The 24821-nt window shown below is 39.7% G+C and overlaps 1 protein-coding gene across 6 annotated transcripts in view; it reads left to right on the forward strand.

Moving 5' to 3' along the window:
• The window catches only part of PTPRM (protein tyrosine phosphatase receptor type M), a 795639-nt gene that overhangs the window by 367165 nt on the left and 403653 nt on the right, over positions 1-24821 (forward strand). For 5 of the 6 annotated variants that reach the window (XM_058692682.1, XM_058692677.1, XM_058692679.1 and 2 more), the window contains exons 6-7: positions 7260-7434; positions 13303-13596. In XM_058692682.1, coding sequence (XP_058548665.1) covers positions 7260-7434; positions 13303-13596 — 469 coding nt within the window. Of the gene's footprint in view, positions 1-5087; positions 5214-7259; positions 7435-13302; positions 13597-24821 lie in introns of those variants that run through there. The other variant, XM_058692681.1, reaches the window with a different exon arrangement.

Below are 24821 nucleotides of genomic sequence, written 5' to 3' on the forward strand. Positions count from 1 at the left end.
TTGCTCCCCTGCCTCATTTAGGCTTTTGTGGTCTGTTTTCTGCTCATTTGGTTCACGTTACGTGATGCCTGAATATTTGCCAGACTTCAGGCAGCTGTTCCAGACATTTTCGCAGTGGAATTTTCTGCTTGTGTGAAATTACTGATGATGCCACAAATTTAAATGAGATGCATCAATCTGAGTGATTAATCTTAAAGATATTTAAATATTGCCATGCATCCCTAATTCTAAGTATACATTTTAGTAGGTCTACATGCTCTTCAGTTAAATTATCTTAAGCACACTTAATCTTATTTAGTCTGGTTTATTTGTTCCATTTTTAGAAATATCCACTTGTGGATATTGAAGATGTGAATTTCAAGGAATATCGTTGCCTTGTGGAAAGAGGTCAGTATACGCTGCACCTCAGAATATTACAGAGAATTTATCATTCTTGAAAATATTAAAAATGGGATTCATTTTAATTTTACAATGCTATCTAGGAAGAGAGTAACTGAATTTGTACTGTGGAAGGCCTGCAGTACCACAAAAATAAATATGATTTTTTTCTGAATATTTGATCTTTTACCCAAGATAAGCGGAGAGGTGTTTTTCCCCCCTACTTTATACTGTTTTGGAAATATTGTAAGAAAAGATCAGGGATTCAGGCCAGTTTTCTGTCCTGTTTGATCTGTTTGTAATATCTGAAAGGAGATAGAAAATAACTTGATTTTAGGAGCCATTTGAACTCACTCTCATTAAAAAACAATTCTTGTAAATAGATATTAACTCTCTGTAAAGCCTTTCGTGTTATTTATAAAAAAAAAACTTTAAATTTTTCATTCTCTTTAAACCTACAATTTTGGGAATAGAGATTGTCTAAACATCATTTATAATAGTGAAATATGTGAATAATTTAAATGTATAGTGATAAAGAAATATATAAATAAATAATAGCTATACCCATAAAGTGGGAAACATTAAAAGGCATGTTTTTGAAGCCATCTAAGGGTGTAAAAAATTCTGTAGATATCACAGAGATAAACCACACACATATGACCACCATTTCTTATTTTATTTAAATTAAAATAATGTGTCAGAAAAAGTAAACTAAAATACCCTGAAATATGTACAATATTTAAGTGATCAGATTATCTATAGTTTTTAAATGTCTGGGTTTTTTTTATTTTTTGTATTTAAAAAAGTTTCCGTAGTAAGCATTAGGTTTTATTTTTATTTTTTTAAAGCTATCTTTAATTTTTTTTTTAATATTTATTGTCAAAGTGGCTTACATACCACACCCAACAAGTGCCCTCCTCAGTGCCCATCACCCATTATCCCCTCTCCCCCCAAAATAGTTACAAATATTAGATTTTAAAAATCCATTTCTCTTTTTATCATCTTTAAGAATATAATTTTTAGATCCCACACATGAGTGAAATCATATGATATTTGTCTTTCTCTATCTGACTTATTTCACTTAGCATAATACCCTCTAGGTCTGTCCATGCTATTGCAAATGCCTTGCCCTTTTTTAATCGGATTGTTTGTTTCTTGTTGTTGCTGTTGAGTTAAAGCACTTCTTTACATATTCAAGATCTTAATCCCTATCTTATGTATGATTTGTAAATATTTTCTCCCATTCCATATTGTTTTAATCTCTTAATAGTGTCCTTTGACGTAAAAAAGTTTTTTGTTTTTAATTTTGATAAAGTCTAGTTCATTTTTCCTTTTGTTGCCTGTGATTTTGGTATTATATTTAAGAAATCTATTCTGAATCTAACATCATGAAGTTCCCCTCCCCCCCATGTTTTCTAATAAGATACTTACAGTTTTAGATCTTAATTTTAAGTATTTGATCTATTTAATTTTTGTATGCAGGGAAAGATACCAGTCCAGCTTTAGTCTTTTGTCTTGTGGATACCCAGTTTTCCTAACACCAATTATTAAGAAAACTATTGTTTCCCCTTTGAGTGGTCTTGGCACCCTTGTCGAAAATCCACTGACTGCATATGTAAGGGTTTGTTTCTGGGCTCTCTATTTCATTGGTCTGTGTCTGTCCTTATGCCAGCGCCACACTATGCTTTTGATTATTGTAGCTTTGTCCTAAGTTTTGAAGTTGAGAAGTGTGAGTCTTCTAACTTACTTTGTTTTGTCTACGGTAATGACTTGTGAATGGAGCTTTTGCTAGCCCCTAAGACCTGAACCTATCTGAAGGATTTGCTTATAGCTCTGACAAATCAGGATGCATGACTATTGTACATCTTCAAAAAGCCACAGGGTTTTTTTTTTTTTTCCCATTATCCTGATGGTCACTGTATTCATGCCCTATTGCTTCTCTAACAAATTACCACAGATGTAATGGCTGTATTTATCTTACGGTTCTGGAGGTCAAAAGTCCTAATATAAAGTGACGGCAAGACTGGTTTCTCCTGGAGGGTGGAGAATCTGTTCCCTTTCTTGTGTAGCTTCAGGTTTTGGCTCATGATCCCTTCCTCCATCTTCAAAGCCCATCACTCCAGCCTTTGTTTCTGTGGTCACATTTCCTTCTTCTGCATCGGCCCTACCTTCCTCCTACCTTGTAATTCCATTGGGCCCATCTGGATAATTTAGTATAATAGTCCCATCTCCAGATTCTTATTTTAATTACATCTGCAAACTTCCTTTTGTGATGTGTAGACAGCATATTCACACATTCTGAGAACTAGGCAGTAGACCTCTTTGGGGACAATTACTCTGCCTACCACAGTCATGATGAATGGTCAGTGTTGCTGACTGAGGGACACATAGAATCTCTAAAATATCTTTATTTTCCGTATTGGTCTCCCTTGTAAATAAAGACTAGTTGTCCAGTTTTAGGATCTGGGATATAAATCTGTTAGTTTAGCAACCTCATATTTCTGTTCTGCCTATGGAATATTTTTTTCCACTGAGGTTATGATTTTTAGAGTCAGCAAATATTTATTGAGTTGCATTTCTCGTGCGCTCATGTACACCAAATGAATGAGATCTGTTACTTGACCTTGAGGGCATTATATTCTGCTAGAAGAGGAAGATGTTACTAAAGTATAATAACACACTGTTTGTCGATTTGATTTCCTAAATGTCTTTAGAATCCTTCCTTCCTCCCTTTCATCCCTCTTTTTGTCATTTGTTACTGTGATTTCTAAACAAAATTACCAATTTCCCTTGACATCAGAGGGGTCCCACATTCTTTCCTTCAGTCTGTTACTGTACCCATAGATGTGTTCATGTCACCCCTTTACCTAAAATCTTTCCATTTCTGGCATCAGGATGAACTATAATCCTCAATTCTTTGGTGTGGCCTGTGTTGTGCTCATCTTTTTGGCTTCATCACCTGTCATTCCAGCTGCACTTTTTCTAGCTGCATGGGATCAGTTGTACTTCCTCTGTTGTGCCCTGCTCTCTTGGCTGTTGACTTTTGCAAAGCTTTTCTTTTTTTTTTTTTAATTTTTTAACGTTTATTTATTTTTGAGACAGAGACAGAGCATGAGCAGGGGAGGGGCAGAGAAAGAGGGAGACACAGAATCCGAAACAGGCTCCAGGCTCTGAGTTGTCAGCACAGAGCCCGATGCGGGGCTCGAACTCACGGACTGTGAGATCATGACCTGAGCCAAAGTCGGACGCCCAACCGACCAAGCCACCCAGGCGCCCCTTGCAAAGCTTTTCTCACTCACTGGGCTCCATTTCTCCTCCTTTCCTTCCTGAGAAACTCCTGTGCATACTCTAGCCTGGCCTCTGGTAGTGCTTTCTAGAATGCTGACCCAACCTTCACAGCCTTCACCAGTGTGGTTCCCTTTTTCTGAGTTTGCTGTGTTTTGCTGTTCATTGCTTCTTACTAGAATCATTGCCTTGCTTGTCTGTTTTTCTAGCCAGACTGTAAATTCAGTTAGGTAAAGGACTCCTTTTAACTCCATGCTCCCCCTATATGATACAGTGCCTGCCTCATAAAAGAGTTTTACTAAGTGTTGGTGGAATGGGTGCTTGGATCCATACACATTTGAAGTATTTAATACAAAATGACCTGCAGATTTGAGCAAGAGAGATGATTTGATACGGATCCTAAGCTAAAATGATTACTAGTTAGCACTTGGTTTCTCCTTGCTATGTACTATTTCTCCTGAAGAAACTAAATCTGTTTCTGTATGATTTCAGGATGTGGGATTCAAAAAGAAAGCCCCTGTCCTGAGAATTCATGTATTAGAGTTGTAAGATTGTTCGCTTGAAGCTGTTTATATTAAAGAGTAAATCTGTGGCATGAAGACAACTAGGAAGTAAAACTCTTCTCGACATATGTATAAATCCAAAAAGGAGGTTTTCCTAAACTTGAGCCCTCTCAGTATAGCCTTGAATAGCTGTGAGTGATCAATAAGTATATACTTTAAAATTCTTTTGAATGAACCTTCTTTTGAAAGAGGCTTATTCTAGTAGGAAAAGTACTCTAGGATTACCGTTGAAGTATATTCTGACAAGATTCATGCCACAAGCGAGGAAATAAATAAGTAGATAGCCCTTTTTGTTGCTGTTATTAATAAATACAGATAGGAACTCTGCCTTTCTTTAGGGCTTATTTTTTTTTTTTTTTTTCAAAACTGGAGATTAGATTTTGTTTGGTTTGGGTTTTGGTTTGGAAAAAGACAAACTGAATTTTATAGAGTTAGTAGATCTAAGGGTAATCCTAGTGGTAGAATGTGATTATTTCTTTGTGAGGAAGGATGGGAGGCTGTATAGAATACAGAGAGGAATGCCTTCCCCCGTTGTATTAATTAATAATGCTAGATCGATTTTATTGTGTTTTGTTTTCCTAACTTCTTGGTGCCCTCCATCAGACCAAATTCAGGGGATTAGTAAAAACCAGGACATGCATAAGACATGTAACATATATATGGAACTTCATATTCGGATTTATAACTTTTTAAGCTATTAACAAAGCTGTTTTGACAGGTAATACGAAAGGTGAGGTTGGTGGAACTCTTCTTCCCCACTCCTGATGTTTCCTTCCCAATGGCAGGAACTGTACCAGTGCAGCACTCTGATGCCTTTTCCCTGCCCAAGCAAGAGCTGCCTGGGAAGGAAGCTGTGAGCATGCAGAGCCCAGCCCCTTCTTTGGGAGCTAACCCCCTGTAGGAGCCCTGTTCTTCCATCCTGTGAGTTTTACAGCAGCACCCAACATACGGGAGGCCTTGTGGTTTTCTAAGGTGGCCTGTGGCTGGGTGAGTGAGTCTGTTTAATTCTGTGCTTCACTATTAGCAAGCCCATTGTTAACTGCACATCAGCCATATTCTGCAATACCAGGTCATTAGTAATAAAAGTGGTATTTTGACAGCCTGTCCACCTTCCTCCTTGAACTCATCACTCAATTAGTCCAGAATTCGGGTGGGGATGTGTGATGCCAGTCATGAAGCCAGTGTCCTTGTATATATCTTTGGATTCTCACAACTGCCCTGCAAGTGAGTTGTATCATCTTGTTGCAGATGAGGGAAGGGAAGCTCTGAGAAGGTAAATCACTTTAAAGGTAGCCAGGGCACCCTGGTCAGTCTAACTTCCAAATTCATATCCATTAGGGCATACTGCCAAAGAAAAAAATCATAGCTAAAAGCCTTTAAAAGACTTTGCATAATATAAATCACAGAGTAATATAGATGAGTTTTATTATGTGTAGCCTAGCATTTTCATACTCCTACATAAAAACACTTTAATAAGCCTGCAAGTCCCTGAATGCACGGGGGTTCCCTTCCCTCCCCTGTTGCACTGGCTGCCTTAACCTCATCCAAAGCTTTCATTTCTTTCTAACCATCTCGGGCTTCCTGCATAGTTTCCTCTGACTAGAATGCTTTCTCTCTCCCACCATCCCCCTTTGCCTGGTTAGCTCCTCCTTTCCCTTCACATCTCAGCTCACTTCTTCAGACTGGCCTCCCACAACCACCATATCTAAAGATGGTGATTTCTGCCAGTCATCTGATCTGTCCCTTACCCACCACTGGCCATCATTCGTGATTCTGTATTCATTTCCAGTCTCTTCTACTTCCCTCTAACTAAACTGCTGTGGGCATCACCAGCCACTCTTCTGTCCCTCACCACTGTGAGCCTAGTGTCTTCACACAGTTGATAGCACCTGGTTGGCACCCAAAATGAGTTCTGGGTAAACAGATGGACAGAGTGCTTGGCATCATGCTTTAGCTGTGACGTCTGTGCCCACTGTTTTTTACTCAATCTTTGCAAATAACGTATTCGAGATAGCCTCTTTCCTGATCATTGTAACTCACTGTCATAGAACTGAAATGCTTGGGGTGCCTGGGTGGCTCAGTCAGTTACACATCCGACTTCAGCTCAGTTCATGATCTCATGGTTCATGAGTTCAGGCCCCATGTTGGGCTATCAGCTGTTAGAACCTGCTTCGGATCTTCTGTCTCTTTCTCTGCACCTCCCTAGCTCGTGCTCTCAGTCTCTTTCAAAAGTAAATAAAAACATTAAAAAAAAAAAAAAAGAACTGAAATACTGTAGCCTTCTTTTGAAGCTTTAAACTGTAGGAAGCATAGAATGGATTTCCAAAGGTGCATAACTAAAGACGTGCTTAATGTGCTGGGGATGGTGTAAGACAAGGCTGATGCACTAAGGGAACATACTTTATGTGGTTTTGAGACTATGGGATAAAGGGAGAAGCTTGTCTTGTAGCACTCAGGTAATATTAAGCATGTATTTGGTTTTTGTATGTCCTTGAAGAACATAAGAAAGCTTAGAAGAGTCCATCAGACCTGTTCGGTAAGCAATATGCTAATACCTACTTATGTTTTTAATGTCCTTCTTAATAAATTGTTTATTTGTTCGTGTATAAAATGAGGTCAGCAATAGGGTGGTGTGTGAATTAATTTCATTTTCTAGCCAAGCATAAAAACATAGGATAAAGTGTTATGCAAAGTCCAAGTGGTGATCGTTTGGGAGTGAAACAAAGAATTTTTCCATATGCATTTTTTTTCTCCTCCTGGTGACTTCATTCAACATAATTAATATCTTGAAGGGGCAAATGTAAGACATCTCTGCACACTTCATTTTGCATCCCTCAATCTCAAAAGTGTTGACCATGGCAGAATTTCAGTTGCCTGGCCAGCTGTTTTCCTGGAACTAGGGCCCCTGGGTAATAAACAACTAAACCAAGATCCACATGGAGATAACATGGATAATATGCTATCAGGTGTCTTCGTGTTTCCATATGACAGCTGATATTGTTTCTTTTTGTCCCCCCTCCCCCAATTATACAGGGCATCGATGTACGAGATGCTCCTCTCAAGGAAATAAAGGTGACTAGTTCCCGGCGATTCATAGCTTCATTTAATGTCGTGAATACAACAAAACGGGACGCTGGAAAGTATCGCTGCATGATTCGCACCGAAGGAGGTGTTGGAATATCAAACTACGCAGAATTGGTAGTTAAAGGTATTTAACGTCTTTTTATATCCCTGAATAGTCTATTAAAATAGACATGTCAGATGGTTGTGAGTTCATTATTTGTTTAAAGCTCAAACTTCTCTTTGTCTGTTTCCAAACAGTAGCTTGGTGACAGGTTACATTGATGGATTGCATTTTAAGTACGAATTTTGCACGTGCACAATATTTTTGAAAAATGCATTTTATTTATGTTGGTTTAGTTGCATACAAAGCAGCGACTGTGCTCTTGGCAAGTTCTTCTGCCGACTCTGTATACAGAGATTACAACCTATAAATTTTTTTTTTAAGGAATGAAATTTTTTTTACTGATAGAAAATCACTTAAAATGCAAATATTCACCAGCCAGCGTGTTTATGATAGCAGGGTGGTTAATAAAATGAAGCAATGCCAGTATAAAAATGCTCAGTCATATCACACAAGCCATATTGATAATACTGAGTTAACATTCATAATGTTGCAGTTATGTTCCATTACTATATTTTGCGTGACTGAAAAATTGAGTCATTATATTCAGGAAAGGGCAGTCTGAGGGGGGGGAAAGAGGGGAAATAAGTTTCTTCTGCTGGTCTAATGCTTTTTTCGTGGGCTGGGGAGTTTATGATATTAAAGTTGCTGGGGCTGTTCTTGGTCTCAGACAGAATAATTTGGAGTTCTAGAGGTACTACAAGGCATTTTTAGATAATTTCTGGCTGGCCATTGCTGTTTTGTCCTAGGAGAACAGAACGATGCCCGCTTTTGAAATTTTTTCCCCTGCATTTGTTAAATAGGAAACATAAAACTGATCTCTTTTGGATGGGTTAGTACTTTTTATCAGCAAATTTCTCTGTGCAAGCGGTTTTAAAGACTATAGGGTTCAAACCCCAGAACTAGCTATGCGGGCATGGGCCAGTGGCTTACCCTCTCTGTGTTTCTGTTGCCTCATGTATAAAATAGACATCAATAATGTCACCTGCATCATATGGCGATTAGGAAGGTCAAGTGCAAAAAGCACATGAATGGCACTTAGAACAGGTACATAGTGAGAAGCCAGCACCTGTTAGGGCCTTGACGGGGAGGAGGAGGAGGGCAAGGTGATTCTTACCCTCTGCTCCTGTATGTCAGTGATGCATGTTTAGAGATGCTTGTCATTACCACCTTTCTGAATTTTAAAACATATAAATGTCTGCCCAGCTATTCTCCCCCCGCCCCACCACACCCATATTGAATGAAAATCTCTGGGGACATAGCCTCTGTTATAAAATCTGTACGTGATTTTGGCATATGCTTCCGTTGTGAAATCACTGCTGCCAATATTAGTCACTCCTGGCTTATGAGAGAAATGTTTATTGGTGAGGCTCCCCCCAGGCAGTATTAATCTGCAGCAACGACTAATGTGCTGCACATTGAAATATCTACTCCACTAATATATTTTGCCATGTCAGATTCTTACGAATTTTGGTTTATGGTGAAAGTTTGGCTGATCTGACTAGTATTTGAGTTTAAGTTTATTTTATTTATTTGTTTGTATGTTTATTTATTTATTTGAATGTCTATTTATTTTGGGGAGAGAAAGAGAGAGAGAGAGAGAGAGACAGCACGAGTGGGGGAAGGGCAGAGAGAGGGAGGAAGACCGGACTCAAAGCAGGCTCCAGGCTCTGCTCTGACAACAGAGAGCCCGATGCGGGGCTTGAAATCACAAACCATGAGATCGTGACCTGAGCCAAAGTCAGACATTTAACCAACCGAGTCACCCAGGCGACCCTGAGTTTAGGCTTAATAGCTGTAAGAAAACAAATTCTTCAGAGTAATGCACACCCTACTTTGTAGAAGGCTCTTTGAGAAGCGAGGAGTCACAATGTAGAAATGGACACCATTTACCAACAAATCCAGTAAAGCAGCAGCCTCAGTGTTCCATGGCTGAGCTCTTTATCATCATTATTATTACTTAATGTTCATCTGGGCTTAGCTCTTCGTGGCTATGTTCTGTTTTCTTATTGACAGTTGCTGCAGCGTTGCACTATGACCAGCCATGTTCTTGAGGCATCTGCTTTATCAACAGTATAACATAAATCTAGTAACCTCGCTAAAAATTGCCCCTGTGGAAAAGTTCATTTGTTTGGTGGCATAAGTAAATCATAAATTTCTAGTCTTCCATAGCAAACATGACCACAAAAAATGAATGGGTTCTTATTCATATTGACGCAGCACGTTTTCCTGTCAGGACGAGGAGCGGTAGCTTGGCCCATTGTGATAAAAATGTCCAGGCACCTCTTTCTATCTCTGCACACAGTCAAAGCCAGGGATTATTGGCTTGCAGTTGTGGCTCAAATCTGAAATTGACTTTTTCTCCATTTGTAATTTTTTAAATGTTTATTTTTCTATTTTGAGAGAGAGAGAGAGAGAGAGAGAGAGAGCGCGCACATGAGTGGGGTAGGGGCAGAGAGAGAGAGGGAGAGAGAGAATCCTAAGCAGCCTCTGCACTGTCAGCACAGAGCCCAACACAGGGCTCAGTCCCATGAACCATGAGATCATGACCTGAGCTGAAATCAAGACTAATCAAGAGCTGGACGCTTTTACCCAATTGAGCCACCTAGTTGCCCCTCCATTTATAATTTTACAGCCATATTTTTCATATATTTTATTTTTTAATGAGATAACATGCTGAATTTTACTAGCATGTTACACTTAATAAAGTATTCACTTGAGATAATTACTTTGAAATAATGCAATGACATTTTTAGGCCACCAGTATATAATTTAACTTCTTTATATGCATGTAATATTTGGAGTAGTGATTTCCTAAAAATGGGAAAAACTAAAGTCCATAGAGTTCGTAACTTACTTTCTTTTCTTTCTTTCTTTCTTTCTTTCTTTCTTTCTTTCTTTCTTTCTTTCTTTCTTTCTTTTCTTCTCTCTCTCTCTCTCTCTCTCTCTTAATTTTTTTTGAGTTTGTAACTTTCTTGAGATCATGCGCTGATTTGGCACCAACCCCCCAAATGAAACCCAAGTCATTTTTTATCTTCTTTCCTATCTTATTCATGCCTGCCACTGCTTTTGAAATCTGGAACATGAAAAAGAAATATTTAATAGAGTCTCCATAATTTGTGTGTATGCATCTATATCAAGATTATTTAATTATGTGAGGGATATATTAGGGATTCACATGCATATCTATTAGCTGTATGTTTATGTATCTGTATGTGCATAAATTCTTTCATTGCTGGCTTGGTTCGGAATTACAGTTGACCCTTGAACAATCAAGAGTTAGAAGCATGGACCCCTGCATAGTTGAAAATCTACATATAACTTTTGACTTCCCAGAAACTTAACCAATAGCCTGTTGTTGACTGGAAGCCTTACCATAACATAAACAGTCAATTAACACACATTTCGTATATGTATTACATCTGTATTCTTACAATAAAGTAACCTAGAGAAAAGAAAATGTTATTAAGAAAGTCACAAGGAAGAGAAAATACATTTACAGGACTGGAAAAAATCCGCATATAAGTGGGCTTATGCAGTTCACACTGTGTTTGTCAAGGCTCAACTCTTTTGATCATAATTTTCACTGTCAATTGGTCACGTATTTTAAATTGCTTTTTATCACTTGGTATAGATTGAATTCCTTCCTCCCTCCCTCCCTTTCTCCTTTCCTTCCTTCCTTCCCTTTGGGAAAATGTATTCAAAATTTATATATTGACTTATTCTGGGACTGATTCTTCCAGCAAACCCACAAGTATTTTGGGATGTCTGTTGCAGTTGTTTGCAGGTTCTAGTTGAATCTTTCATTTGATTTCACATATTTGGTACTTTTCTTCATGGGGAATTAATAGAGAAAATACTCTCAGGTCAAACAAGCACTAAAGTTTTGTCTATTTTAGGACCCTAGTAACAATATCCTAAATGAATGGGTGTGCTCAACTAACCTTTGTGGCCTTGCCCCTGAGTTGTAGTTTGAACGGCAGCTCAGCAACCCTTGCTAGCATTTGTGACTTCAAAGTAATTAACTGCTCTTTCAGCCTGGCTACATCACTGCCTTAGGATATACTATAAAAGGCCCATTTCATGTCTCGGTTCAAGGAATCGCCTAATGATATAAATTGATGTTAAATCACGATGAGTTGAGTAAGAACTGTTTAAAGAAATGAAGAGCTAGCACAAAGTTGTAGTTTATGAACAATAGGAACATAGTTTAGTAAGTTTACATGAATTTTATAGTCCTCCAAATACGATTCATCCTTTAGTGTCTATTTTGACTCGGTGTAATGAGATTTCCCAGCTATTTTAGAAAGTCGATATGACTCATCACACTCCATCCACCAAAGAGAACTGATGTTGCTGTTTATATTAGATTAGTTTAGGCATCTACCAGGTGTCATCTCAAGGGCCAAGGTCAGGTGGTCCTGGCTGCCCTGAGATCCCTTTCAGCAGGAAATACGATCATGGTCAATTGGCTGTGTCTGCTGTTGGAGATGACAGAATTTGCATCATGCAAGCTAGCATAAGCCAGTAGTGGAATATAGCAGACTTTATTTTTTGTGCACTCATGAGCTAAATGAGGAGTTGAAATACACACACTCACACACACACACACGCACAAACCACCTGCGGAAACATTCGTGAAAACAAAATTAGATCTTACATTTCTTCTTGGATAGAGATTCACTAAGATAGAAATACATTATTTTGTACATTACCTCCTTTCTCAGTATCATGTGTGGCACCACTTCCAGTGACATTGGGCACACAGGATGCCTTCATTTGGTGCCTGGCAAGCCGCTCAACCGGCACCTCACTAATAAACTTGGAATGCTATTAAAAAAAAAATTTACCTACTTCTCCCTTTTCAGACAATGATCTAGAAAGAGTCCATCTCAGATTTTAAAGAATGAACGAGATTTTTTTTTGGCTTTAAAGAGTATTAACTATTGATTGCCTAGAATTTTACCAAATTGAGCACAGCTTGCACTTTGCCTTAGAGCTTTTCTTTCTACTCTCTGCTTGAATCAGACTCATTCCTGAAGGTTCCTTGAACAGCAGCAGTGGCAGGCAGGCTTTGTTGCCCAGACTTCTTACTCCTCCTGTGGCTGAATGAGTCCATTGTGATGGATTTTTGGGAAACAGGTCACCCTGGAAATGCATTTATGCCGAGATAAACTATAATTTCGGCCGTGTTTTCAAACTGATGATATCTTTGGGATATAAATATAGGGAAACTGAATTTAATATTCTAGATAACTGGCACCTTTGATGATTTCAAAGACATTCTCAGTAAGGAAGTTGGCAGTAGAGTGCCTCATGGAGCTTAAGTACTACCACTGAGAGAGCTTTTTAGCAAGTTACTTTTAGTGGGGAAAAAATCCTTTGGCACCTTTGTAGGTGTATGAGAAAAATGAGTTGTGTCCTAAAACAACCTGGGGGTATGCCTCCTTGAGCGATCTTAGGTTTTAAAGATGGTTTACTTCACAAATTTGAACATTATGAAAAGCTGCACCAGCACACTTCTTAAAAATAACCTAAACCAAACTATTCTCATCAGTTCACTCCCGAAGTATTCATGGCTTCTGTATGTTAATACTTGATGCACGTTTAGCTATTTAAAGTTTTTTTAAGCTTATTTATTTTGAGTGAGAGAGAGAGAGCAAGCGGGGGAGGGACAGAGGACAGGGAGAGAGAGAATCCCAAGCAGGTTCCACGCTGTCAGCGCAGAGCTCGACAGGGGGCTGCATCTTACAAAGGGTGAGGTCATGATCTGAGCCGAAACCAAGAGTCACGGGCTCAAGCGACTGAGCCGCCCAGGCGCCGCACACATTTAGCTCTTTTAAAACTGAAGAGCCAAGTGTCTGAAAGATAGCTCTGTGGTTTGCCTTTCAGAACCACCTGTTCCCATCGCTCCTCCCCAGCTCGCCTCCGTGGGGGCAACCTACCTGTGGATCCAACTCAATGCCAACTCCATCAATGGGGACGGGCCCATTGTTGCCCGAGAGGTGGAATACTGCACGGCGAGCGGGAGCTGGAACGACCGGCAGCCAGTGGATTCCACGAGTTACAAAATCGGGCACCTGGACCCGGATACCGAGTATGAGATCAGCGTGCTGCTCACCAGACCCGGGGAGGGCGGCACTGGGTCTCCTGGGCCAGCTCTCCGGACAAGAACAAAGTGTGCCGGTGAGTAAGGGAGACCTGGGACTCCTTGTTACTGCCTTTCTGGCGTTGACCTACAGCACGGTGTTTATCAGGTATTAACCTGCTCCCCAGCTCTGTCGGCATCCTCCGCAGGAACAAATAATTCCCTTCGCCCGGGAACAGTAACCCAACAGGACTTTGGGACCTCAAGGCTTGGTATTTCCAGGCAGCCTTCACCTCCTTTCTTTCCTTTTCCCTATTTTTTTTTTTTTATTTACACCTTCCTGTGAGTATCATCTAGTTTGTATAGGCATTCTCCCTAAGGTTGACGTAAACTGTCTGCTTTGATGATGTCTGCTCACAGGTCACATCGTATCACCCTGGTCCCCTTGTTTTATGTTTACAGTTAATGCACTTTTAGCCTGGAGGGGCACCGGAATAATAGATTCCATCTTAGTGATAGCTTTAAAGCTGTGTTTTTATTGATGGATATTTAATGGAGGGGCTGCTTGCCAATGACGCGGGGCCCATTTGTAAACTAAGCAAGGGTGATTTGTGGGCTGCGTGCACTCTTCAAGTTTAGATTATAAAGTTCTAATTGTGCCGAGCCCGTTCTGCAGCTTAACTAAAGTGGGGTTGATGGAGGGAGAGATGTAGAGTCTTAGAAAAATCAAAACCTGAAGAAAGCTCCCGTGAGAAGGTGTAGTGTTTTCTGTATGGCTACTTTCTGCCAGGGAAGGGGAGAGAAATAATACATGGGGATACTCAAGTGTTCTTTCCTCATTTAGATGAAGAATCCCTATATTGAACTGTGGGTTATGGTGAGGAAATGCAATAAATTTTTATGGAATTAATTGAGTCCTCAGATAACATTCTTTAAGTAGATACATCAGTATGTTTTGTTTCTTTTTTTAACTTTTGAAGGTACTCAGAGCACAGTCTGACCCTGGCTGGTGGGAGAAATGATTAAATCTGAACAGGTGTAGATGTTTCAGTATTTTTTCTTTATACTGTGGCGTGGGTACTGTTTCCACAAGTTCAAAACTTTATGGAAGAATTCTGTATTTGTGTTGTTGTTGTGGTTTTTTAAAATTTCATTAGAAAAGGGAACAGCTACTTCCCCCCGCCCTCCCCGGGGATACATGATGGGCCTGTTCTAGCCAACTGAGTGTCCCCCACCGGGTGCTCAAGCTACCTGCCATGCAGGGTCTCTGGAGTAAACAGCAGTTCTGGACGGGCCCTTCACACAGCCCTGGCTGATGGCTCCAAGGAGAAGGGAGTTTGAAAACCCATTCTCTTCCTCACTTCTCCAAATGATGGTGTCTCCTCTTTTTAGTTGAATAAAACTGCCCTTCTTTTTTTTGTGAAACAATTTCTTGTATTGTCTTATCATCGCAACCAGTGGCTATGTATAACACTGTCTATATCATTTCGCAGTAGAGGCATTGCTCTCAAATCTGTTTTTGATTTGATAACTGCCTTGTGAAGTCTCCAGGGCAGATACTGTCACCCCCTTTTACGGGTGGGTAGATGGGAGCCCACAAAGACCCGCTCCCCTCCAAGCATGCTCCGTTCGCAGTATGTTTAGTATGATTTCACCTCAGTGTGATTTTAAGGAATCCTACTTTGAGCATGGCAATATATAGTCTCCCTCTCTGTCCAAAAAAAAGGGTAGAATTCCATTGTCTAGACCGAGAGATGATACCATCTGTTCCATTCTCGTCACTGACAACCCCACCTACGTAATGTTTCCAGTCCTGTTCTTCCTTCCAGATTTCGTCTTTTCTCTTGGTTTTCTGCCTGTTTCAGCTATTGACACAATTGTTCTGTACATTTCCCCTGAATCTAATGCTTGTATTTTTTTTTTTTTACTGCTGCCTGATGTGTACACGTGTAACTCTCAAAGAGACGGCGTGCCTTTTAGAACACCTTGTCGGTCCTTTTGAAGAGATTAAAACCAATTTTGAATTGATATGTGCACGCCAACACTCTGCCTTAAAAGGTTTTAAACCTCACTTAAGCAAGGAAGCCTGATGAGAAAGCATGCTTTTTCATCTTACTGTTTGCAACCTCAGGTTGAACTACTCTGTCAGTGTCATGTGCTGGTGTTGAACATGGTTGAAAGACCTGCAGTTGGACACGTCGGTCTTGGGAAATAGAAGTATGTTAGGTCGGAGAGTCAAAGCTAGAAATGAGAGGGGGAGGCATGATAGGTGGGCGAGGAAAGTGAAGTCCAATTTCTCTTTACTGTATGAAGAAATACAGGTTCACCCTTTCTTGACCTGAGGCTTTTGAGAAAATGGGAAGAAAAGGCTGGTGGCCGTGGCTCATAAGCAGTGGGACGTCGTGGAAGGCAGGGCTGAGTTACAAGGCAGGATACAGGTGCTGCAGACTATAGACTGAAAAGTGTGGTACGGTCCCAGACTGTCACTCGGATGGTTTGTGGGCGTTTGGGGCTCCCAAGGAGCGAGTCATGGAGCTTATAGGCGGGGGTGGGGTGGGGAGGCTTTAAGCGTGCCGCCAAGTAGATGGAAAATGTCCGTGGCCGGGCTTGAACATGAACACCGAATGAATCTGATGGGGTGATATGTGGTAGGAATAGTTGCACATTTCATCCTGTATGGTTTAAATCCCAACAGTACTACTGTAGAATTAGAGTAATAAAATTTAGCCACAGAATATACAAAAAAGAGATTGAGGATTTGGCTTAAATGTGTGGGAATCCATAATATGACCCATACCACTCTATAATGCTATTTCCTCAGCCCTATCCCCCACCAAAAACAAAACAAAACAAAATAAAACCTACTATAATTTTAGGTTGCATTAAGAAAGCCAAACACCCATGTTGAAGGAGGTGATAATCTTAACGTACCGGTGCTAGGTTGCCTCACTGTAATTATCACACTTTTTTCTGATCCCTGAGTTTTAAGCAAGAGAGCACGAAATGGACTGTACTCCAGGGATAGCACCCAGGTTAGGAAAGTTTCTGGAACCTTGCTCTACCAATGAGGAATGATGGAAAGAATTTAGAAAGGTGGTGGAGAAGAACAGAGGGCCTGTGCAAATTTGACAAGAACTGAATCATGAATGGTAAGTTTGCGATGGCTGATCCCTTCAAGCAGAACCTGACATTGTAGAAGGTGATTTCTGTATTCAGAAAAGGATTGAACTGGTTGACCCTGCAGGTCTCTTCAACACGGAGATTCTGTGATTCTTGCATTGTTCTCTTTCTAATGAGATGGTCCATCGTATGTTTTTACCCTGAAAGTCTTTGACTTTCACTTTTATTTTATCTGTGTCCAGATATTCCCTTCTCGTGCTTGTCAAATCCTGTTCTGCAGACTAGTGGAGGTCTGTGATGACATTTACAAAAATCTAAGCTCAAAGGGGGAAAATACTGCATTTTTAGCGCTGCTAAGTAAATTAAATTTGAAGAGATGACTCTTATTTTGAGATACAGCACCTGGTTTTTGTGTTAAAATATCCTTTTTATGAAATGATAATGCTGGAAGTTACTCAAGCCATAGTTAGCAGTCGAAAATGGAGGCTCTGGGACCAGGCTGCCAGGGTTTGAGTTCTGGCTCTGCCCGGAGCTGTACATGTGACCGTGGGAAAACTGCTTACCTTCTGTGGACTTCCACTGCCTTATCCATCAAATGGGGTTGATAATAAAAATATATATCTTGGGGGTGCCTGGGTGGCTCAGTCGGTTAAGCGTCCGACTTCAGCTCAGGTCATGATCTCACAGCCTGTAAGTTCGAGCCCCGCATCAGGCTCTGTGCTGACAGCTTCTGATTCTGTGTATCCCTGTCTCTCTGCCCCTCCCCTGCTCATGCTCAGTCTCTCTCTCTCAAAAAATACGTAAACATTAAAACAATTTTTAAATATATATCTTGTAGTATGGCCATGAGGCCTTCACAAGCTAATGTGTCTTAGGTGTCTAGAGTAGAACCTTACATATAGCAAATGGTCAATAAAAGTCAACTGCCATTTAAAATAAAAGTCTTTAAACATTTCCAATCAAAATAATTAGATGTTAACAACCTGATTTTGTTGCCCTGGATGTTTTACAAATAATTACTTACCTGGTAAATTGAAAATCTGAGGACCTGTTTTATATAACGGGCTCATAGAATTCTCAGCCTTAGAGCACTGCATTCATGACAAACGTCATTTCTCTCATTTCTTCTATGAAATCTGTTTCTTTTGGACAAGTTTTCGGTTTTCATTTCTGTGCCACACCACTGAGACCTGTCCTGTCGTGTTCTGGTGACACCCATGAAAATGTATTTGACTTCTTGCATTAAAACGGCAAAATCAGTATTTATTGTCCTTCTCTGGACGATGGAATTGATTTTCACGTGCGGCTAGTAGACACAGTCTTGTTACCTGGTCAGATTTCTTTCAAGAATTGTAGCACACTTCTAGAGCTCTTGCTCCTTGTGTTTCTCAGAATTATTTTCAAATATATGCACAGGCTCTGTGCGTGTGACCTCGATCAAATCACTTAGCTTCTCTGGTTCTGTCTCCTTATCTTTAAATAAGGGCCATGACACCTGCTCTGACTGTATCAGAGGTATTTATGAAAATCAGGTTAGATCTTATCTGTAAAGGTATTTTACAAATGATAAATATATTCTGCTTATGCAGTGTAGGGTATTTTTAAAAAAATGATTATGATAAGGAGCAAGTTTCAAGATTTATACACATACCCACGTATCTTCCAATTTTGCTGTTCAGCTATAGTTGGGTAACCTCGGAGAATTGAAATTACTTCAGTATATCCAGTTAAGCAAAATATAATTTAGTTTGTGTTTTCTACTATATCTTGTATTCTTATAATTATGTACAGCTAGATCCCACAAGCCATTAATTGGTAGCTCCTTGAAAAAGAGAAATGGGAGATGCTGTTAGATTAATTTTCACAGTGGACTTTTTATGTTTTATTTTGGGATCTTGATTTTATGTATCCTGGTTATTGTTTAACTGTGGCTGAGTGACTTGCTGATAGCTGGCCCCAGGAGTTAAAGAAGGATGGTGGTAAACTAATGACCTAACAATTAAGATTGGTAAGAGTGGGAAAAAAGCAAAAGCAAAAACAAGGTGAACCGAAATATGTTCTTTAGAATTAATGTAACGGAGCACCTGGAAAAAAGAATGATTGCACCTTAACAAAAATGTATTCATGAAATATTTATTGAACACCCAAATTTACAAGGCTCTGAGGGTAGAGCGACTGGACAAGGTCTACCCTCCGAGCTGATCTCTTTGGGGTATGTGAGGGAGGAAATGTGCAGTCAATAAACAAATATATATACATACATATATACTATCGTAAATGCTGCACAGAAAGACAGAGGAGCTAGAGAATGGAGGGAAGCAGGAGATTTTCTTATTAGAGTATCTTTTATTTTTAATTGTGGTAAAATCACATTCCATAAAATTTGCCATCTTAACCACCTCTAAGTGTATGGTTCAATAATGCTGAGTACATTCAATCTCTGGAACTGATTCCTTTTGCAAAACTGGAACTCTGTAGCCATACAAATTCCCCAACCCCCCTCGCCAGGCCCCACCAACTACCATTCTGCTTCCTACCTCCATGAATGTAACTACTAGGTGCCTCACGTAAGTGGAATCATGTAAAATTTGCCCTTTTGTTACTGGCTTATTCCATTGGCGTTATGTCCTTAAGGTTCATTCATATTACAGCATGTGTGATTGGACCTTTTTAATTAATCTGATAATTGTATTGCTTATACTTAGTTCATGTGACTTTTTGTAAACTATTTTGAGACTTTAAGCACCAACTTGGGCTTTTAATGAAATTCGTAATGCTCAATGTATTAATTTTTTAATGTTTAGTTTTTTGAGAGCGAGACCAAGCATGAGTGGGGGAAGGACAGAGAGAGAGAGGGAGAGACACACATGAAGCAGGCTCCAGGCTCTGAGCTGTCAGCACAGAGCCCATCGTGGGGCTCGAACCCATGAACCGCAAGATCATGACCTGAGTGCTCAATGTATTAAAAAACACTTCATCTTTATGACTCATGGAAGCCTTGCCTACTAAAGCAGGTAGTACTGTTGTGCTGCCAGAGAGTCAAAGTACAAATAAGTACTCTAGAAGTACTTTTGCAGGTGGTACAGCCGTCCTGTCAGCCGTTGACCTTCTGTTTGTCAAGAATAGAGTGATAGAAGAAATGTTAGATTGTTTTTTACAACGTACCATTCTTTTAAACTAGTAAAGGTGGGTACATTTTATGCCTATTTCATAGAGGTGTATATTTGTTCTATGTATACCTCATTGGAACCTTTACATCATTGTAATAGAAACTTCAGAGCGCCCGGGTGGCTCAGTCTGTTGAGTGTCCCACTTCGGCTCAGGTAATGATCTCACAGTGCGTGAATTCGAGCCCTGAATTGGGCTCTCCGCTGTCAGCATGGAGCCCACTTGGGATCTTCTGTCTTCCTCTCTCTCTCTCTCTGCCTCTCCCCCGCTTGCTTGCTCTCTCGCTCTCAAAAATAAATAAACATTAAAAAAAAAAACTCCAAACATATGTTACATTAAAATTTCTTTTTGGTCTGCTCAGTTACTTCCATAACATGTAATTAAAGCCCTCTTATCTTCAGTGACACGAGACGTGGGCCATGTTTCCCATGTGCTTTTGGATCCCTACCCCTTCAGATTCTCTATGGTCTGGGACAGATTGAGTTTGTGCCCAACCCATTGTGGAATATTTTCATGTATCTCCTGTTCTTTGTGACAGCAGTTGTTCTGTTGCACGAGAACAAATATATTTGTGTGTATTTGTTCTCGTGTGTCCTTGCCATGGGCTTTGATGAACACATGTATACGTGAGCAAGGGCTCAGAGGCCCTGACCATGGAAATGCTCTGTGGAACTACAAGGCTTCAGTTTCATGTGGTTTTTCAACACACACCCTGAGGATGTGTCTTAGTGTACTTTTACAGTAGTACCTTCTGTCCTACCTGCTCTTGTCTAAATCTCACGAGATTTTGGTTAATATTGGTTTTGAAATGTTAATCCCCGGGTTTGCTAAATGTGACACTGGAGAGAGTGGTTTTATTTGTATTCATTTTTAATTTTTTCAAAGTTTATTTCTTTTGAGAGAGTGAGAGCAGGGGAGGGTCAGAGAGAGAGGGAGAGAGAGAGTATCTCAAGCAGGCTCGATACTGTCAGTGCAGAGCCCGATGCAGGGCTCGAACTCATAAACCATGAGACGACCTGAGCCAAAATCAAGAGTCAGACACTTAACTGAGCCACCAGGCACCCCAAGACTGGTTTTAAATACACCTGAGTGAGATTCACGTACGGGAAAAGAGGAGTGATAGCTTCTCAGCAAGGGGGCCTTACATGATGCCCAGACTGTGTGATACTTGCATTCCACTGAAGGCCAGCATCTCTGTGTCTTGGTTCTACTTGTGCGAGAAAAAGAATCATTCTGGTTGCAGTGGGGCTGATCTGAAATTATACCCTGCCAGGGGTTGCCTGGGTGGCTCAGTTGGTTAAGCGTTGACACTCGATTTCAGCTCAGGTCCTGATCTAACCTCTCGGCTCATGAGTTCGAGCTCCACAATGGGCTAGTATGGAGCCTGCTTGAGATTTTCTCTCTGCCCCTCCTCTGCTTGTGCTGTCTCTCTCTCCATAATAATAATAATACCCCTGCCAAAACCTGATTTGTTTTCTTCCTGTATCAAGGATAGCCCAATTTGTCTTTTCCGTACAAAACTGTCACAAATACGAATTTGGACTTACACGGTTGACCCATGGGCCCTCATGAGCAGGAGGGAGCCTCTCTAAGATCTAACAATGGCTGCTATTCATGGGAAATACAGGCCAGAGACCTCACTGAATGGAACATAATTTATTTTTAATTTAAATGTATTTACTAGGGAAAAAAGTAGTGTTCTAGTTCTACTTCTGAAACAGCTCTGCCAAAGGGCATCATGTTTTTAATGCATTTCCAACACATGAAGCCATTAAGAACCTTTTTTAATTATAAACATTAAAAGGGCATACGAAGTAGTTTCCCTATGAGGCTCTAGATGTAAATACATTGCATTAAGTAGCATCCTTGCATTTGGGCAGAGGACAGACTCATCGTGGCAATGCTGCATCTTCTTCTTTTTTTTTTTTTTATTATGATATAATCAGCAGGTGTGTACAGGTCTTTATGCCCAGAGGCTGCATAGTAACCTCCACCTCAGATCCTGCTGCCTTTAAAGACTGGGTCAGCACTTCCCCTGTGTGTGAGCCCACGGGCATGTGGCATTGCCACCCAGGCACCCCTCTTTCACCTTAAAGTCTGACTGGCTCGGGTAGTTCTGATACTAATAGCTAAAAACAGCTCAACAAATTACTTCTCTGTTCTGGACCTAACCTTCCAGGTAATTCTAGTCCCTGGCACCTTCTTCTTCATAGCACTGCCAGGAGAACGAAATGGGCTAATGCATGAAAAACGACTAGCCGAATACTTTGGTCGCATGGCACGCCCTGAATTCGAAGTAGGCTTGCTAGTGGATTCTGATCAGTTTATAAAATTCATAAACTTGTCACCACCTGAGGCTAGTACTACCATGGCAGAACCCTCCAGTAGGACTGTTAAGCCGAGCAGGTTGGGTTTTATTTGGCACACCTACATCAAGTTGCAGTTTGCTGTAAGTAACACAAAACATGCATGTATGTCCTCAAGCTAATGTCAAAAAATGATTACACGTTCACTGGAATCTGGGAGAATGTTGCATTTGGACTCTTTCAAGTGTCGTCAGGGTAGAAAACCGCGTACGGCCCAGAGTCACTGGAGGGTAGCAAAGAAAATAGGGTAACTTTGAACTTCACGTGCGAGACATCGTTATTCCGTGATAGTCGGGTGTGTTGCAATTAGTCGTGACTTGAGGAATGTTCTGACACTTTAAACCTTTGAAGAGTACTGCCCCCGGCCCTGTCACCTCTAAGTTGGCCCAGAACACGCCAAGCTTGACAACCACAGTTTGATTAGAGCAACAAGGCAGCCTGTGGAGTATGAGTGTTTTGGGGGGACGTCTTTCCTTTTGCCCTTGAGCCACAGACCTCAGGTAGTTTGGGGATCCTTATTGAATGAGATCGGAGATGAGGGTTCTGATGCTCTGGATGGAAGGAACTCAGGTACACAGGAAAAATCGTCCACTGTGAAGACTTTCTGAGACAGGCTAACCTGTGTTCTATGCCCCTGAACCAAGAGCAGAAAGATCTAGTCTCAGAATGGCTTTTATCTTCAGAACATCCTAGGAAAAGTTCACTCATTCTTAACTTCCCAAGTGTACCACGTGTTTGTACCTGAGCCCTCAGATGCAGCATGTCCAAAACCAAGGTCAGGCGTTGGGAAATACAGTAGATGGATTTCATCTTTGACCTCATACTCCTGTGTGCCTCTACCCATCCTTCCCTAGGCATGCCCAGATTCATTCCCCTCTTATCAAACCAGCTGTCAGCATATTTGTCCCCATTGATGTGGACGGATAACTCATCAGAGTACATTCTATGGCATTTGGCCTCCAATTAGAGCTTGCCTGCTCTGTTCTGTAAGGATAAGGCTGCTCGTGTGGTTTAAAACTAAGTTAATAAGTAAAATACATGAGAACTAAGACCTGCACAGTAATAACAACAATTATGAAACCTTGATGATATGTCAAGATTTTAGTTTACGAGGGTCAACCATGCTCCTTTGCTTGTTTTTTTATAAATATTTTTTATAAATTTTAAGAATATAAAGAACTGGTAATTGCATCACATATTAGAAGAAATTGCGAGGGAATAGATAACTTTAAAAATGAATAATGCATATCAACTAGATTAAAACCACAAATACCAGAAATTTTATTAGGAAGTATGGTTATACCTTTTCTTAAAATAAGAATAATAGAACTGTTTGGTATCAAAATTGCTGATCTTCCAACCATGTTATTAATTACACTTGTTAGAAGGAATAGTATAAGTAATAGAACTACTCAGATAAAATATTTCTATTGACCAAATAGCAGCTCTTCTTCTATATAGATCTAGAAAAGTGACTTTAGACACAGATTTCCAGTGGGCATTGAAAACCCTCTCTAGCTTAAATTAGCAATAGAAAAGATACAGATGTTAATATATATTTCTGCTAAATATTATATATTGCTATTTCACTATTCGTGAGATAGACTATATTGCTTGTAAGTTGGATCATGAATCATCAAAAGTAACATTTTATTTGTTAATGTCTGTATCTTTTTGTCTATTTTAATTACTGAAGTAATAAGTGCCATATAAGGCGGCAGACAATACAGAAGTTAATAGATGCTCACATCTTTCTTTCAGTTTCTTTCCTGGGGATAATACTTAAATGTTTTCCTTGCACATCTCTCTTTATGCCCGTATAGGCATATAAATATCAGTATATGTCCCAGATCTGTTCCTTACTGCTCATTCTATCAGAATGAGATCATATTGTACATGGTATTCTGCAATTTTATTTCACATTTGTCAATAGTTACTAAACATCTCTCCAGTTGCTAGAGTCTAGTACCATATATATATATATATATACACTCCTCAGAATTAAATTATATATATATATAATTTATATATATAATATATATTTATATTCTATAAATTAGTATATATTTATTATATATAAATTATATATATATAATTTAATTATATATATTATATATAAATTATATATAAATATTATAATTATTATAATAATAATAAATTATATATATATATATAATTTAATTCTGAGGAGTAGCTATTTATTTTTCTGGAATATGGGTACTCTAATTACTCAGCTCTCCTCCCTTTTCTTTTTTTATGTGAGCTCTAAGCCCACTTGAACTCACGATCACAAGATCAAGAATTGCATGCTCTACCCACTGATCCAGCCAGACACCCCTCAGCTCTCCTTTTTTTGATGGGTAGGGAGGTCATTGTTTTCTATTAAAATGAATATTTCAATAAATATTTGTACATATATTTCCTTATATTAAAATATTTTTATTTCTGTAGGTTACAGTTTTAAGGTAGGACTGGTGGGACAAAGATAGATGCATTGAATATTTTAGGAGATGTTGTCAGATTACTCTCCGGAAGGTTCTAGCATCAGCAATGTGTGACAGTTGATTTCTGAATGTACTTTTGAGCAGTGAATATTAATCTCTTAAATTTTGTTTTTATTAGCTCAGATATGGCACATCACTATTTTAATTTGCATTTCACTTTTTCTC

The sequence above is a fragment of the Neofelis nebulosa genome, chromosome 11 (genome assembly GCF_028018385.1).
Source record: "Neofelis nebulosa isolate mNeoNeb1 chromosome 11, mNeoNeb1.pri, whole genome shotgun sequence".
Lineage (NCBI taxonomy): Eukaryota > Metazoa > Chordata > Mammalia > Carnivora > Felidae > Neofelis > Neofelis nebulosa.